Source organism: Phaseolus vulgaris, chromosome 10, assembly GCF_051622355.1.
Source record: "Phaseolus vulgaris cultivar YP4 chromosome 10, ASM5162235v1, whole genome shotgun sequence".
Lineage (NCBI taxonomy): Eukaryota > Viridiplantae > Streptophyta > Magnoliopsida > Fabales > Fabaceae > Phaseolus > Phaseolus vulgaris.
This window is the reverse complement of record NC_143507.1, coordinates 8,595,411-8,612,839: the sequence shown is the minus strand read 5'-3', so window position 1 is coordinate 8,612,839 and position 17,429 is coordinate 8,595,411. Positions and strand designations below refer to the sequence as shown.

Genomic DNA, 17,429 nt, shown 5'->3' with positions numbered 1-17,429 from the left:
GATTTTCAAGTTATATGAATAAAAGAAGTGAGAGAAAAAAGACAGAAAACGAATGTTAATTACATTACAAAGACAAAAAGGATAAATTTTTTTAGCATTCAGTCATGTCAATACTCTTTTTCTCTTCTTTCCCCCTTTCCCAAGTAAAACAATTTCACTGTTCAATTATTTCTCATCTAGTCCTCTCTATCCAAAATCACACATCAAACGACCAATGTAAAAAAAGTAAATGAGAAAGAATATAAAGACAGCCATATTGATTCAAGATCACAGGTACAAATAACATACTACTTTAAAGTTTAAAAACTTGTCTTAATGACGTTCATAATTTAAACTCAACTTTATTAAAAATAGCTTTTACAACATTGAAACAAATGTAGACAAATGTGATGTAATTGTAAAATTAAGATTAAGCTAAAAAAGTTAAAATATGGTAACATAGGTGGATGGGTAGAGTTGATGCAATGAACGAAATGATGATGATGGGGATGTCTCAGACATTGCTGTCTATTCAATTATCAGCAACAGCAATGAAGATTGATATATACGTTATTTAATACCTTAAAAGGAAAGAGAGAAAAATGTAATAAACATAAAGTATTTGACATCACTCGCAACTATGAGAGACAATTTTTTAATCCATGTTTTTAATAGTTTGGCAAAAAGCAACTCATTATCGCTAATGCCTGATATCCAAAATCTCAGGCCCTTTTCTTCTACTGATAGAAAAATAAATTCTAACACTTTCCAATTACTTAAATATAACTCGGTCTAATAGAATTTCTTTCTCAACTTTTTCCAACTCAATTCTATCTATCAACCTCAAACCAAATGGTCAGTAGGCATTGGAAAGTACAGAAATCAATTTCACAGATCTAATCTAATCAGTTCAGAGTTGTTACTAGTCAGCTTTTCTCACATGCTCTCCCAGTCCCACTGAATAAAGATGCAACCCAATCAATAAAGAGCATTGTTTACAGTTATCATCAAAGCTGCAGACATTAAAGACACCACACCCAAAGCTCTTTTAAGCCAATCATGCTTTCAACCTTTACAGTATGCAGAATTATTGATACAAAATATAGTTGTAACACTCATCTTTTCCATTTAAATTACAAAAAGACAATGCCTATCTAACAATGGAGAACTCTAGTTGCAAAGGTAACAAAAAACATATCGTATTCCAAAATCAGATAAAGCAAAGATATCAAGATATTTCTCTCCTTATTTTACCAAGTGATCTTACAACGGTAGCTGGGTTGAGGTTTGACCCGCACACCAGAACTTACATCTACATAAATTTACAAGATGTAGGCAAAGGAAAAAAAAATGAAAATGTAGCTTTTTACCAGGTGGAAGCCATCTCCCTTTCACCCCCAATACTAAGACTTATGGCAGAGGATAATAAATCTGCTTGCTCTCAGCCTGATGGTGGTGTTAATGGTTCAGTTTAAAATTTCGACCTCTTCCAACAATCTTGTGCATCTCTACTTTAACAAAAGTTGCAACTGATAGCCTCACACAATGGGTATTGGGATGCTCTTGTTGTTAATATTACGATGCATTTGATTTTGCACAGCCTTGACAGAAGCTACTCTAGCTGCATTGGCTGCTCTGTTAGCGGCTGCTACTGCTCTATTCACCCTTTCATCTACCTTGGCCACATCATAGGCCTTCTTAGCTGCTCTTCTTGCTTCCTGTTTGTTTACAAACAAACACATTATTAATAATGAAAGCTATTGTAAGGAGTAACAGTCAATAACGAAGAACCCGCAAAACAGTTAGACGATTAAATGGAAAGAGTAAACGAAGAATCACACAGAGAAACTTAACATGATTCAATTGAAGTGTTAACTAACTTCAATCTACATTCCCAATAAAAAAATCATTAATAACAGAGATTAATTAAAGGTTTCTCTCATAGTGAACTCAACCCTATGTTGGTTATATTAGTTGAAGGTCCTATTTATACAGAAAATAACTGTAAGAACTGATTTCCATAAAACGTGCCAAAACAGTAGAAGACACGTGAACAGTGCTTCACTTCTGAGCTTGAAACATCAAACCAGTCCGACTATGATAACAAACGAGGAAGTTATAGATGTTGGGTAGACAGTCTAATACCATCGAGTAGACGGTCTAATACCCTCTAATGGTTTAAAGACAGACGCATGAAAAACACAAATGATTTGATTAAGATAGTCAGTCCTGTATCATCTTACGCTCTTGAACTATCAAATGATCTACAACATCAGACAGTTTAGTACCTTTAATCAAGATTTTATTGAACTAATCTTCACACTCATGATGCATACTAAACTAAATGTTTGCAGTTAATTTTGTCTCTTCTTTCCTTCTATTCAAATGAGCTAATTTGATACATATAAAAGTAATGTTCTCTCAGCTTAGTTCATATGGAAAAATTGTAGACAGCCAGAATTTTAGACAGAATGAGTAACACCTTATTAATTATTGGATAAATGGGGGACTTTTACCATATTATCTATACTCAACAACTCCAGAATCTAGCTGAAATCTGCGAAAATTCTGCCAAATTTTTCCTGTAATGTGTAATGCTACACTTTTTATTGGAATTTCAGTTAAAAAAGAACTAATTCATATTCAGATAAGAAACCAATAAAAAAGGAAACCATTACAAGAAATTTGTAGGTTCAGTAGTAAAATGTTACAAGAAAGCATAATGATACAGGATAACAATCAGAATTTCCAATAACTTGGATCATAAAAAATTCAAAATACATAATTAAAGCTTATCACATTTCATGTAAAAAAGATAAAAGAGTACATTTTTGTCTTTCGAGAGATGCTTAAATTATACTCTCTCCCCCTCTTACTTTAAAATATATGCTCCCCAGCCTTGAAAGATTAATAGAAGCTACATTTGAATCTATTTTAATGTAAAAGAACATTTTAGAGTTTTTTCTTTCACTGTGATTCTCGACATGATTGACACTATCAATTTGATGACCTTAGAAAATAAAATAAAAAATTTAGATGAAACTTCAAAGCCAATAATGTCGCTTGATAAAATTCCATTATACTTTCTAAAATATTAAATTTGATAATAGATTTTCAAAGCTAATTGGCAGTGATAATAACTGCCCTAGAAAAACATAAAATATTACTGGGAGGTGCATTTATAAATTGTTCACAATTGTTTAAGAGGTTTTTTATATTGACAATTATTAACATGTTCAAAGGAAGGGAGTGTAGTTTAAGCATCTCTCAAGAGAGGATAATGTAATGTACTCAGAGAAGACTGATACACTATTTGCCATTGTCATAAAACAGCACCAATGACCAAAATGGAATCATCCAGACTGATCATTCTAGGCCAACGTCTTTTTTCTTTGATGACAAAACAAGAAAGAACATTAAACAATAAAATAAGGTAAACTAAGTCACAAATGTAGAGTGTACCTGCACTACATTTAGTACTCTGGAATGATACACACCAACAGGAGAAACAGGAAAGGTAGCACTCTGTGTGCTGGGGATGTCAATGACTCCATTTTGCCAGTGACCAGATTGGGTTTCTCCATTTCTAAATATATACATTCCAATACCTTGCCTTTTGCCTTCATGCCAGGATCCTTCATAACAATGGCCATTTGCAAAACTATACACTCCATATCCATGCACCTTATCCGCAAAATATTCACCAGCATATGTATCCCCATTTCTGATAACAGAAATAATTAGTTACAACAAAAATAAAATACTATTACTGGTGAGCAAAGAAAAAGAAACGGAACAAAGTCCCATCTAATTCAATTCAATGATAACAACAACGACTCTTGGAAGAGAGGAATCCACATTCAAGGAAAAATCAGAAGAATGCTTTCATGCATCCCAGGATTGAGTACCAAATTTCATTAAGTGGATGCTCAAGATCCTACCCACTGATACTTGAAACTACAGTCCATTTTAAAATTAAACACAAAAGGTAGCAATGTAGATTGTGGATTGTGGATGCTGAACAAAATGTCTACAAAGTGCACTGATCAGAGAACAAATAGTCTTTTTGTTTTTTACTGACGGGTTTCCTTCAGTGGAAATATGGAAAGGGAGAGAAGAAAAAAAGACACCGCACTTGTAGCAGCTTGCAAAGTTAAACTACATGACATCCAAATGGTTGGAATTGTTGCTATGTGACATGAAGATCACAAGGCCAAGTTGTGGAATTAGCTTCTTGAAAAGGAACTTGAGATTGTGTTCTTCAAAACATGTGCCGTGTAATTATAATGGAATACCCTATTGTTTTAAAGTTCAAGAGATATAAAGCACCTTTGAAACTGATTCTATCCTTGGGAGCAGATACCTCTTTCTCTTGTAAACTGAAAGTAGCAATAACAAAGATAAGTCCTAAGAACATGAATACATACAAATAATGTTTACACTTTAAATTCTTCAGTTTTTTTTCTGCATTTTAGATTTATACTTGTTGTATACTTTATATAGACAATTATATGATCTTTCATTCAAATGAATAAAATAGGAATATAAAATAATAAGGAAATAATGTATTCCCTCAAAATGGTTTTCCACTCTCCCCTTGAATTGGTCTTTCTTCTATAGAAGGACATAAGAGATTATTCACTAAGATAATGAAAATGAACCCAAAAAATATCATAAAAAGCTTTATGTCGCCTCCTTTTCCTTTTACTTCCTATGCAAAATGTCTACTATTTTACTCAAAATCATGGAAGATAACAAATACAAGAGCTATCAGAAGTGATATCCACCAATCTTATTTCACTACTGAAATTGATAATTCTACAATCTTTACCCTTCTAATCCATTTGGGGTTACTCATCCAATGAAGATATAAATGATTGCTTTGATGGGTCTCTAGAGTAAAAAGCATGCTTGTTTAACCTACTTTATGATTCATCTCCCCCACAAACTTATACTTACTAAGTTACTACTCACTAGATATTAACTGCTTTAAAACTAACACTGTAGTAGAATAAGAGGGAAGGATTTTCAGACTGATGCTTTATATCAGATTAGTAGTCAGACACCACGAATGAATGTGGCTTTCTATGATATAGTGGTATAGTTTTACTTTCACAAAGAAGTGGTGTTTCCTTTTCAGCTCCCTCTTCCTTTCTTCTTCTTTCCCCCTTCAGACCAGGGACAGGTGGAAATGGATACGGGTGCAGGTGCTTTTGAACCATAGTATCAGTCTCAGGCCATCTATTCAAAGAAATTTGACCAACTTCATGCTTACTACATTTTATCTTTGATTTCAATATTTAACTCCCACTTATCTACTTCCACAGAGCTAGTCAATTGGCAGCCAAATGCCAATGAAGGTGAAACAAACTATCATTATTAGCATAGTATGTTATTGGTACTCGGTCTATTTACAACTTAGTTTATTCCAGGAAAAAGATACACTAAAAATTAACATCCTAAAATATCTTATGCTTGCTGCATTTTATCTTTGATTTCAATATTTAACTCCCACTTATCTACTTCCACAGAGCTAGTCAATTGGCAGCCAAATGCCAATGCGGGTGAAACAAACTATCATTATTAGCACAGTATGTTATTGGTACTGGGTCTATTTACAACTTAGTTTATTCCAGGAAAAAGATACACTAAAAATTAACATCCTAAAAGATCTTAAAGCAATTGCTTTGCAATAACTGTATGACATATAATGCTCCACAATTGCTACCAATAGGTACCCACAACTAACACGATCTGAGCCAAGTAAATTTCAAATGCCTACGAGGTATTTTTGACAAAACAGAAACCATGTCTGAAGCAAATTGAATATCTTTAACCTCTATGCAAATGCTTTCAACTGTAAAAATATGTTAATGGCATTCCAACTTTCATTTTTTTATAAAATAAAACCTAAGACAACCCACAAAAGTAGCAAAAGGTTACAGTCTGAAGAAATTGAGGCAAGTCTACAAAATTGAGGACAAAGTACATTACCAAATCAACCCCAACATCATGCCAAAGTAACTCAAAAGCTTTAGACATACACAAAAAAAAATCAAAACAAAAGAGCATACAATGAGTACACATTCAATAAAAGCTGCCATCGCACCATTCTCAATTGTCAAACACTAAACATCAATACCTAAACAACAAGTCAACAATAAAGCAAGTTCTACACACACATGGACAGCTGAGTAGCAAACGTCATTCCAGAAGGAAGAGTTTGTCATAAACTGAGAACAAAAGGCAAATCACAAAACAAATCAAGCACCAACACCCTGACAAAAGCATCTCATAAAAACATTCACACGCACACTTCCTGCCAAAGTAACTCACAAAAGCTTCACACACAACAAATGAAACCAAAACAAAACAAGCATGCGATAAGTTTACATCACCAAACCCCGGCATAACACCATTCCCATTTGTCAAAGCCCAAACACCATCAGCTAAACAACAAAGCAAAACCAAACATACACACGGCGACCAAAACATTGCCCAGAAGTAAGAAATTCCCATAATCCTCAAACCTAAGGAATCAAAGACAAAGCACAAAACCCAACCAACCCCAATCAGCAACACCACAATCAACTTCCAAGAATCCAAGCCAACACACATCAGTCAACTCCCACAGACCATTAAATCACACAAGTGTCCTAATTCACACTACCCAATCCACACGATCAAATCAAAACACGAGTTAACGCGATCTCAAGTAAAACATTCACACAATCAGTTCCACGATGAAATATTGATTCCTGGTCCAAAATTGCTCATAAATTAAACCAACCTCATACCCAATTTCCCTAACTCGTAACTTCAGATTAAAAACACCCAATCATAAACCATAAAGCACGTCACTTCAATAAAACACGTCAATCAAAACAAACAATCACACACACACACACACACACTTCCCCCACGCCACCCGACCAACCATTTTTTCATACCTAAAATGGTAGTGTCCAAGGCCATGCTTAACGCCCCACTTGAACTCCCCCACTTACCTGCTCCCATCCTCGCACGTGTGCACCCCACAGCCATGGCTGTGCCCACTGGCCCACTCCCCGGCATAAACATCGCCGGTGTAAAACCGGTACACCCCGAACCCATGGCGAAGCCCCTGGCGGTACTGCCCCCGGTACCTACTCCCCCTCGCCCACGTCTCCACCCCAAACCCATCGTACTTCCCCTCCACCCAATCCCCCTCATACCTCCCACTCATGCTGTAGTAGTAAACTCCACTCCCACAACACTTCCCTCGCCTGAACTCCCCCTCGTAAACGTCGCCGTTCGGGTACGCAACCACGCAGAATTGAAACTCGGGCTGGCCGGGCCGGGGCCGGGCCTCGCGCTTGAGGAAGAAACGGACGGAGGGGATCCGCGGCAGCGCGAGGCTGAGCGAGAAGAAGAGCGCGGCGGAGAAGAAGAACGCGGAGAGGAAATCGAGGAGGAAGGAGTTTGTAGGGTGGGAGACGAGGAAGTAGAAGAATGGGAGGGAGAGGAAGAGAAAGAGACGTATGCGTCGCCGGAGGGAGACGACGGAGGATAGCCACGTGACGGTGGTGGCGGAGGGAACAATAGCGCGGCGCGGTTTTGGAAATCTGTGGAGGGATGGTGATTTGGAGAGGGATGGCCTTTTATAGGGCGCGGTTGAGGTTAGGGTTTGGAGGTTGGGGATAGGGTGGTGGTGGTGGTTGGGGTGGTGGTGGTGGCGGAGAGGGTTGAAATCGGAAGAGACACCGGTGCTTTCTTTTCCGATCTGAAGTTCGGATTTCTTTTGATGCATTACATAAGGGAAAACGGTAACAACTTGCTTTCTTATTCTTCTTCTTCTTCTTCTTTCACTTCCACTCTTTCTTTTTCTTTTGATCTTTTTGTTTCTGTTCAAAGAAAGAAGAGAGAAGAAGAAAGAAGATGGTGTTTTTTATCTTCTTCTTTTTTCCCCCCTCTAATATTACTTACTAATTCTAACACTATTATCCATTTCAATACCATAGTATTTTTATGTCTTATTGATTTTTTTAAATATTAAATGAAAACAAAATTTAAGATTATTTTATTTAGTAAGTGGAAAAATTAATAAAAAAAAGCAAACAAGGATTTAAAGTTATCCTTAAAAAAGCTTAAAAACAAATTACTTATAATTGAAAAGAAGGAATAGATTTTTTTCCTTTTAGAAGTGTGGTTGGCTTAATTTCAACCCTTATAATTTTGTCTCCATTTTTAGGAATTAATATGTATAAAAGAATGTTGGAACACATTTTTTTAATGGGAAAATTTAATTTGGATAGTAAAAGGTACAAGGTAAAGTATGAAGATCTTTTTTTTTTCTCCATTGAAAGAGACATTTAAGTTAAAAGAAGAAAGAAACAATTTATATTAGAAATAAAGGTTTAATAGATTTTTTTTAATATTTATTGAATTTATTTAATATTGTTTTTCAAATTTTTTTCTCAATTTCATTTTTATTTTAGTTAAAACGAGTTAATGTAATTTATTTTATTAATGTTGTTACAATAAGTAATGAGAAAACAAGACTTGAAACATATGTGATATTTTCGACTTAAGGTATATATTGCATGATCTTTGTAGTCATTTATCGAGGTGAAAAATATATTATATTGTGAAAATTGAAACAAAAGTGATTTTCACAAATAAGTATTTTTTTGTTGGTTGAATGTTTGTGAGATTTGGAAACACAAATTTTTCATTGGGTAGTGGTGGTCGATGTTTTTTCAGTATTGTTGTTATGTTTGGTTTAGAGTTTAATTGTGGGATTAAAACATTGTTCCGGTGAGATTTTGATTGTTTTAAGTATTTAATTATGTAGTTTTTAAAAAAAATTTGAATGCACTTTATAGGTTGATTAGGGTTTGGTATCCTATCACATGCAATGTTTGTTATCTATGGTCCACAAGTTCTTCGTTGTGTATGTATTGTTGGATTGATTTGTAATATTTGTGGTTTTATGTGTTAATATTTATATTTGACAGGGTTATATATATTTATTGGTTGTCATGTACGAGAAGCTTTTTTGAAGTTGTGGTCCACAATGGAAGGAGTTTGTAAATATTGAGAGTAAAATATGTTGGTTAGACACGTACATGGTCATGTGACATGAATAGATGAAAATATTTTGAGCTATTAGACAATTTTAAGAAAATTGGACATGTTATAGTCAATGAGTTGTGGTATTTTACTAGTGGGTTTGTGTTGGAAGATAGGTTGCACCTTGATGAGAATAAAAAAGATGTTGTTAATAGGACCTTGGAAGACTTGTGCCGAGAGGTCAAGAGGCCGAGACCTTTGGAGATTTGTGCCGAGAGGCCGAGACCTCAGAAGACTTAACTAAGACGACCGAGACCACAAGGATTTGGCCGATGGCCGACCCGCATCAAGGGAACTTGGCCGATGGCCGAACCCTATCACAATTAACGCTCAAACCGAGATCAGTGAAGCTAATCCATCATCAAGAATTAGGTAATGCAACCCTAAGCGGTATTCACCTCGATAAACGGGCCCAACAAGGTAGGCCCATTAGAATAATATAAATAGCGCGCATCCCAAAGAGTAAGGTATGTCATTTATTACTGTTCACCTACCTGAGAGCTGACCACCCGCTTTACTAACTTGAGCGTCGGAGTGCCTTCGCAAGTACCCCACCATCCGGTGATTCTCCTTCCTTCGGTCATCACACAGTCACCTGCCCGACCGAAGGAAGGAGAAGAAGACTTCAATAGTTCTCTAGGTCCCATCTCCCTAGCAGGAACAGTCTTCTTTTAAAAAAAACATTACAAGAAAATCATGAAATATAAACTAATTTTAGAAACCAATATTAATTAGTTGTTATATTAACTAAATTAGAGATCATTTTATAGACTAACAAATTTTTGGTTTATAAATTAGTTTATATTATTATTAAATATTAAATTGATCTTTAATTAGTTACCAAAGTTTTAACTACCAATTATTTGGATTTTAAATTTGGTAGCAAAAACTTTGGTAACTAATTAAATACCAATTTAGAAACCATTTAACAATAATATAAACTAATTTAGAATTTTTTTTTTAATTTCTAAAATGTCTATAATTTAGTCATTATAGTAACTAATTAATTTTGGTCTCTAAAATTAATTTCTATTTTATGATTTTCTTGTAATGAAATGACTAAAATAAATGTACATAATTAATTTTAATTCTAAACTTAAAAATAAATAAAATTTGTTCAATTTTTTCCATCATACTTATTAGTCATTACTTTTTCATATTTTAAATCCAATTAAATATAAAAAACCTTTTAATTATTAATGCCTTATTATGCTCTATAAACATTTTTTTTTAACATAGATCATTATTTTTTTAGCATACTGTTTTCTTATTCAACAATTCTAAATATATGTACTCAATCTTCTCACTAATCAATTTACTCACTAGAAAAAAAATGTTACTCATTTTATTTTATATTTCTAGGCTAAAAAATTATTTCAATATCTTATACATTCTTTTTTAGGGTAAGTAATTATCACATTACAGTTTGATATTTACTATAAATTATTAATAGGAAACTCAATTTACATAAAATCACTAATAAAAATCCACAATTTTTTGTAGAACATCTCTCTCAAGTATTAATTTAATTTTTATAAATTTTATTGTTTCACATTATTTCTATATATTTTTTGCAATTTTTACTCTATAAATCTTATAAAATGTAGATTTTTTTAAGAAAAATTTCATGATAAACATCAAAATGGAATCTTACATCTCAATTAGCACTACAAGAAAATTATGAAATAAAAACTAATTTTAGAGACAAAAAAAAAATAATTAGTTAGTTATATTAACTAAATTAGAGACTATTTTAAAAACTAAAAAAACTTTTCGTTTCTAAATTAGTTTTTATCATTGATAGATGATTTCTAAATTGATATCTAATTAGCTATCAAGGTTTTTGCTATTAAATTTAGAATCTAAATATTTGGTAGTTAAAACCTTAGTAGCTAATTAAATACCAATTTAAAAACTATTTAACAATTTTAGTATCTAAAATGGTATCTAATTTAGTTACTATAACAACTAATTATTATTTTTTATCTAAAATTGATTTTTATTTCATGATTGTCTTGTAATGTAGATTAACACTCCGTATATCAACTATCATCTGCAATTATATAAAAAAATATCTTAAAACAATAAAAAGACAATAAAAAAACAAGTACAAAATCACTATACCATATCCATACAAAAAAAATAAAAATACCAAACTAAATAAGACGAAACATAAGAAACTTACACTTATGAGAAAAATCCAAGAAAATACTAAAAGAAATGCTTCTATCACAAACAAAATCTTAACTATGAAATAAACCTAAATCTAGACTTTCATTATTATTTAATGTTTAGTAGAAATATATATTCTTAAGATAAAAATATTTATTTTTATTTTTATGAACTCAAGTCTTATTTTAAGACTCTCAATCTTATTTATTATGAGAGTAAATATACTCCAATGAAAAAATATTATAGAAACTTATATTTTAATTTCATGAACCTATGACGAGTGTATGACAGATTTTCCAATAAAATAAATAAACAAAGACCATGTCTACACATAACTGTTCCCAAAGACCATTCAAATTCTACACAGTTTTATCTTGAAAATTGAAAAGGTTTTATTAATTTTTTAACAAAAAGTGGTTGAAAATTAAAAGTAAAACTGAAATACAGTATCATAAATGTTGCCAACACTATCTTTTGATGAAAAATGAAGTTTTATAACAATAATAGCAATAAAATATTTTATTAAACACGATACAACCTATTAAGATGATATCTAAAACAAAAAATATTGTTTTTTCTTGTAATATACTTATATAAGTTGTTTAGATAAGTTAATACTATAATTTATTTTTAATAATAAAATAATATATTTTCTTAATAAAAATTAATATAAACAAATTTTTAAAATGAAAGAGTAATATATTTAATTATCAAGTGGAATACAGCTAAGGTTGTTGTTAATATATAGATGATTTTTGTTGTTTTGTGATTGCATGCAAAAGCAAAGGATTTTGATGGAGATTAAGACAGTGGAAATTTTGTTGGGAGTAGCTTTGGTGACGTTGATTCATGGCTTGAATGTTTTGGTGTTGAGGCCAAGATCAATGAGAGAAAAGCTTAAGAGGCAGGGGATTAAAGGGCCTTCCCCTCACTTCTACTTTGGCAACATCCCAGAAATGAAGAACATTATGCTTCAAGTTCAGTCAGAATCAGCCACCAAAGTTAAAGAGGAAGATGAAGAGGTTTCTGTTTCTCACAAGTGGCCTTTCACTATCTTCCCTCATATTCAAAAGTGGATCAACCAATATGGTCAGTTACATGCATTCTTTGGCCAGTCTCATATTGCTTTTTGTTTGGAGCAATGAATCAACAACAGTCACTGTTCTTTGCTATTGATGTTTGTTTTTCTGAGTTAAATTTCATTTTACTTGTTTTCTTGTGAGATTTTGATTATAAAGTTGAATTGTTCAAAGTGCAAGATAAAAGCACATACTTGCATGCTTGACATTTTGGGCTCTTTCATGTTTTCTGAGTTTATTGATTAGTCTATATAGGCTGAGGCTTAACATTTGGTTGAGTTTGAGTCTATTGTGAACTCTTTCTGTTCTTGATCTGATAAAGTTGATGGAAATGTTCTGTAAGAGGAAACTTTCAGATTCCATAAAAAAGCATTTCACTGCTCAGATGCCAAATTCTGGAATATTTTCACTTGTTCAGAAGGCCCTGTTGGCTACAGGGCTGAAAGAATCATGTTCACAATTCTCATGTAAAAGGTCAAGATTTTAACCCAAGTTGCAATTTTGTTTATAAGAATGGGTTCAATGGTGTGCTCAAATGACAAGTTTTCACTTGAAATAATCAAAGCCATATTAAATACACCAAAGAAAAACAGAAATCCCCAAAAAAAAAGTCATTTTTTCAGGAAGTGTCGAAAAGGGTTGCCATAATACTAAATAAAAGGTTTAGTTTCCTAGAATTAACAGATTAATATGATTCTATTGCCATAATTTTTATGTCCAAATTTTGATTTCATACATGCAGGTCCCATATACTTGTTTTCTTCTGGGTCTATACAGTGGCTAATGGTGTCAGATATAGGGATGGTGAAGGAGGTCATCATGCACACCTCTTTGAGTCTAGGGAAGCCTACTTATCTGTCTAAAGATCTGGGGCCACTCTTGGGCAAAGGCATAGTGACATCAAGTGGGCCAACTTGGTCTCATCAAAGGAAGATAATGGCCCCTGAACTATACCTTGATAAGGTGAAGGTAAGTGTATTCTACCCCACCCTACCCTGCGTAAGAGAAATGAATGCTGCATTGGCCACAAAGAAGAAATAAATGGGGAGTTAATGTAAAACTTGATCCCTGAGAGTGACAACTTTATGTTGCTTTGATCCTTGGAAGTGCATGTCTATGCAAATTGGTCCTTAAAAAGTGTCAACTTCCTAAGAAGTTTATCTTATTCATGGTCCTTAAAAGTGTCCCTACACTTAAAAATTACTTGTCTTTAGTTCCTAATCGAAAAGTTTTACTCTATTTTAGTCCTTGCTGTCTAAAACGGCCGGGACTAAAATTGATTAAAAGGTGAAGTGTATGTGTAGAGACTTTTTTACAAGTTAAAAAGAGTATGTGTAACAACTAAAACTCTTAAGAAGTGGACTTTAAACTTAATTCAACCTTACAAAATCGGTTGTAAGTTGATGTTTGCATCCACTTATATATTATGAACTGATAAAAAAAGTATGTGTAAGAACTAAAACTCTTAAGAAGTGGACTTTAAGCCTAATTCAACCTTATAAAATTGGTTGTAAGGTGAGGTTTGTATCCACTTATATACTATGACCTGATCTTATATCTAGTTAATGTGAGATCTCCTACAAAAACAAGTAGTTTCTTGGTGTAAGGACTAAAACATAAAGATTGTGTAGGCATAGGGATCGAATAAGTAATTAAAGGTTAACTCACTGAGTATGTTGAAGCATTTTGACTTAGAAAACTAATCTAAAGGCAATCTATAAGAGAGCTAACAAAATGTCAGCTAAACCGTGTTACAATACCAATCTCATGATTCACTTTTTCTGCAAATCATATTGAAGGCAATGGTTAATCTGATGGTGGACTCAACATATACAACACTAAGGTCTTGGGAGGCTAGAGTTGAAAGTGAGGGAGCAGTATCAGAGATTAAAATTGACGAAGATCTTCGAAGTTTGTCAGCTGACATAATTGCCAGAGCTTGTTTTGGAAGCAATTACATTGAAGGAAAAGAAATATTCTCAAAGCTTAGAGATCTTCAAATTCTCTTGTCCAAGCTTCATGTTGGAATTCCAGGCTTTCGGTATGCATGCCAACTAAAAAGACTTTTATTCTCATCAATCATAAAGAGATATAATGTGCATGTTTTCCTTTTGCCAATAGTCTTTGCACATTTGTATGTTATGTTCTTGTTCTTGTTAGTGATGCTGCTAATGTGAAAAGTGGTGCCATAATCTATTCCAGATACTTGCCAAACAAAAGCAACAGACAAATGTGGAGATTGGAGAAAGAGATAGACTCAAAGATATCAAAGCTCATAAAACAACGCCTGGTGGAAACTCATGAGCAGGATCTTTTACAAATGATACTTAAGGGTGCAAAGAACTCTGAGGGTGGTGATGGACTCATATCAGATTCCATCTCATGTGACAGGTTTATGATAGATAACTGCAAAAATATATTCTTTGCTGGACATGAGACTACTGCCATCACAGCATCATGGTGCTTAATGCTGTTATCTGTGCATCAAGATTGGCAAGACCGTGTCCGAGCTGAGGTGCTTGAAGTTTGTGGAAAAGGTGCTCCAGATGCAGACATGCTTAGAAGCTTGAAAACAGTATGTTATACACACTATGTGCTAAAGATAAATGTTTCCATGAAACACATTGAATTGATACATTCCCATCTCCCCTTGGTTTAATTTTCTTGATCTTTGAAAGTTTGCTATAAGAGATTTAGATAGGACACAATGCATGAAGGCCATATCATTTATTTGTAGCTGGGGAAATTTCATTGTACCTTTTTCCCATTTCAAATGCATCCTAATCTCCTTGTGCATAAATTAATTTGTAGAAGCTCTCTCATATCATTTTGAAATTCCTGTTGTGCATAAACTAATTTTAGCTTATGAAGACACTCATTTCATTTGATTTATAAAAATTTCTTGTTCAAGCAGACCCACATGCATGTTCTCCAAAGGATTTTATGTAAAAATTTCTTGTTCAAGGTTTTGTTGGCATAAAGGGCAGTAGTACTTGCAGAAAAGCTAAGAGCATGTTTTGATTTCAGCTGTTTTTAAACTAAGCTTTCTTAAGACCATAAACTAAGCTTTCTTAAGGGCATAAGCTGTTTTTTCTTAGGTAAGAGTTGATTCTGTGTTGTGTCTAAACGAAACTAGTTGTCTTAAAACCACTTTTATACAAACTCAGTATCTAACTAAACTTGATTTTGCTCATATCGATTGCTGAAATAATCTGATTTTTCAATGCAACATTTATTTGTGTCTCAAGTTTTAGTATAATTGTAGTGAAGCATTTGCAAGTTTCATGAGCATTCTCACCCATAAACTTGAGGCCTTCCATAATAATGTTTCAATGCAGTTAACCATGGTGATTCAAGAGACTTTGAGGTTGTATCCACCAGCAACATTTGTTGTTAGAGCAGCTCTCCAAGATGTCAATCTAAAAGGGTTCCTAATTCCAAAAGGAATGAACATTCAGATTCCAGTCTCAGTGCTGCAGCATGACCCTGGTCTCTGGGGTCCTGATGCTCACAAGTTCAATCCAGAAAGATTTGCAAATGGGGTGCTTGGAGCATGCAAGGTTCCACAGGCTTATATGCCATTTGGAATTGGGGCACGTGTGTGTGTTGGACAGCACTTAGCCATGACAGAACTGAAGGTGATTTTGTCTCTGATTCTGATGAAGTTTCACTTCTCTCTCTCACCAAGTTACTTGCATTCACCTGCATTTCATTTGGTTATAGAACCTGGCCATGGAGTTGTTCTTCAGATGTCAAGAATTTCAGCAACAATGTAACATTTCCCTTTGTTCTTTGAGGTCCTCTTTTGCTTTTGTGCTTAGAAAATATGATCAGAAGACATCATTTCTGTATCAGATGAATATTGAAAACATGCAGGAAATGTTGGTGGTTTTTTTAATCTAAATTAGAGCACAAATATTTGTTTTTCTAACCTGTTTTTATAAACTTAGTAATTAGTAAAAAATGACTTAGAGACAGAATTTTATTTCAACTTAAGTAATAAATGGTTAAAATTTATTAAATGACTTTTCGCATTAATTATGAACAGAAAATGATTCAAATATGTTGTATGCATTCAATTTTCCACTTAAAAAATATAAACTATTTATCTTGCACACATCACCTAGTTGTTTATGGAGAAGATAGTAACATTCATTGCATTTGTATTATTGTCATTTTCTGCAATGGAATCCTTCTCAATCCAATCATGTTGAATTATTTAACGAATTTGACTTTCCATGAATGCTAAAAAGTAATTGATTAGTGTTACAAAAATAAAATAAAATCCTTAACAATCTCAACTCTTTTACATCAGCCATGAACTAAAACTAAACATAAATAGATAATGATTAAAAAATTTGGTAATTATTTTTATGGTACATGATCTCTAAGAACATGTTTTTATTTTATGATGAGATTGAAAGATCAATATTAGTAAGTGATGAAAATTCCTCCTTAATCAATGGTTTAATTAATGGGAGACCATGACCAATGAATTTTGGTAATTGATTCATTGAATATATTTAATGATGCTCATTCCAAAGTCTTGGAATTATATCTTTCTTAAAAACTATGAAGTTTAATTAAAAACTGTGAAGTTTAATCTAGAAAATTAAAGATAATATTTTTAAGGTATCCTGAAAATGCGACAAACATTAATTATCCATTATTTTTTTATGAAGAAATATTTCTCTCATTCTTTATATAAGAAAACTTGTGAGGAAGAGAAGAACAACATAGAGTGTAAAAGAGAGAATATATATCCATCATAGATTGAGATTAGAAATCCTAGTGAGAGGTTAGGGAGACATTGTATTTCATTATTGTTTGACTTAAACTAACTTTTGAACCAATTTTAGAATTTAAAATAGTTAATAGGTAATTAGATATGAATTTAGAAATTATTTATCAATAATAAAAATTATTTTAAATATAAATAATTTTTTTAATTTTTAAAATAATATTTAATTTATTTAATATAATAACTATTTATTTTTTATCACTAAGATTAGTTTTTAATAATAACTTTCTTGTATTAATAGTATCATTGAGGCAATTTGATCTAGAAGGATTCTCCAACAAACCTAC

General features: G+C 32.9%; 2 protein-coding genes across 3 annotated transcripts; one reads left to right on the top strand and one right to left on the bottom strand.

Annotated features, from left to right (window-relative positions):
* Window positions 1-1,156: 1,156 nt before the first annotated feature.
* Window positions 1,157-7,964, bottom strand: LOC137813366 (uncharacterized). Of its 2 annotated transcripts, XM_090296620.1 has the most exons (4): window positions 6,930-7,964; window positions 4,309-4,358; window positions 3,442-3,703; window positions 1,157-1,697 (listed from the first exon to the last, which is right to left on the bottom strand). In XM_090296620.1, the coding sequence occupies exons 3-4, from the start codon at window positions 3,577-3,579 to the stop codon at window positions 1,518-1,520; spliced, it is 318 nt and encodes a 105-aa protein (XP_090152746.1). In that variant the 5' UTR covers window positions 3,580-3,703; window positions 4,309-4,358; window positions 6,930-7,964; the 3' UTR covers window positions 1,157-1,517. The 2 variants fall into 2 exon arrangements, with proteins under 2 accessions (XP_090152746.1, XP_090152747.1); XM_090296621.1 differs by lacking the exon at window positions 4,309-4,358 and having other exon boundaries at window positions 6,930-7,958.
* A 4,031-nt stretch (window positions 7,965-11,995) lies between these two features.
* LOC137818941 (cytochrome P450 714C2) lies at window positions 11,996-16,272 on the top strand. The gene is made up of 5 exons (XM_068622604.1): window positions 11,996-12,351; window positions 13,084-13,310; window positions 14,141-14,382; window positions 14,544-14,916; window positions 15,680-16,272. Exons 1-5 carry the CDS (start codon window positions 12,036-12,038, stop codon window positions 16,115-16,117), a joined length of 1,596 nt encoding a protein of 531 aa, XP_068478705.1. The 5' UTR covers window positions 11,996-12,035; the 3' UTR covers window positions 16,118-16,272.
* The last annotated feature ends 1,157 nt before the right edge of the window (window positions 16,273-17,429 follow it).

Coding starts and splice junctions, on each gene's coding strand:
- LOC137813366 (XM_090296620.1), bottom strand. CDS start 3,579: ATGTATATATTTAGAAATGGAGAAACCCAATCTGGTCACTGGCAAAAT. Junction 1,698..3,441: donor GAGTACTAAATGTAGTGCAG/GTACACTCTACA, acceptor GTAAACAAACAG/GAAGCAAGAAGAGCAGCTAA.
- LOC137818941 (XM_068622604.1), top strand. CDS start 12,036: ATGCAAAAGCAAAGGATTTTGATGGAGATTAAGACAGTGGAAATTTTG. Junction 14,383..14,543: donor GTTGGAATTCCAGGCTTTCG/GTATGCATGCCA, acceptor AATCTATTCCAG/ATACTTGCCAAACAAAAGCA. Junction 14,917..15,679: donor TGCTTAGAAGCTTGAAAACA/GTATGTTATACA, acceptor GTTTCAATGCAG/TTAACCATGGTGATTCAAGA.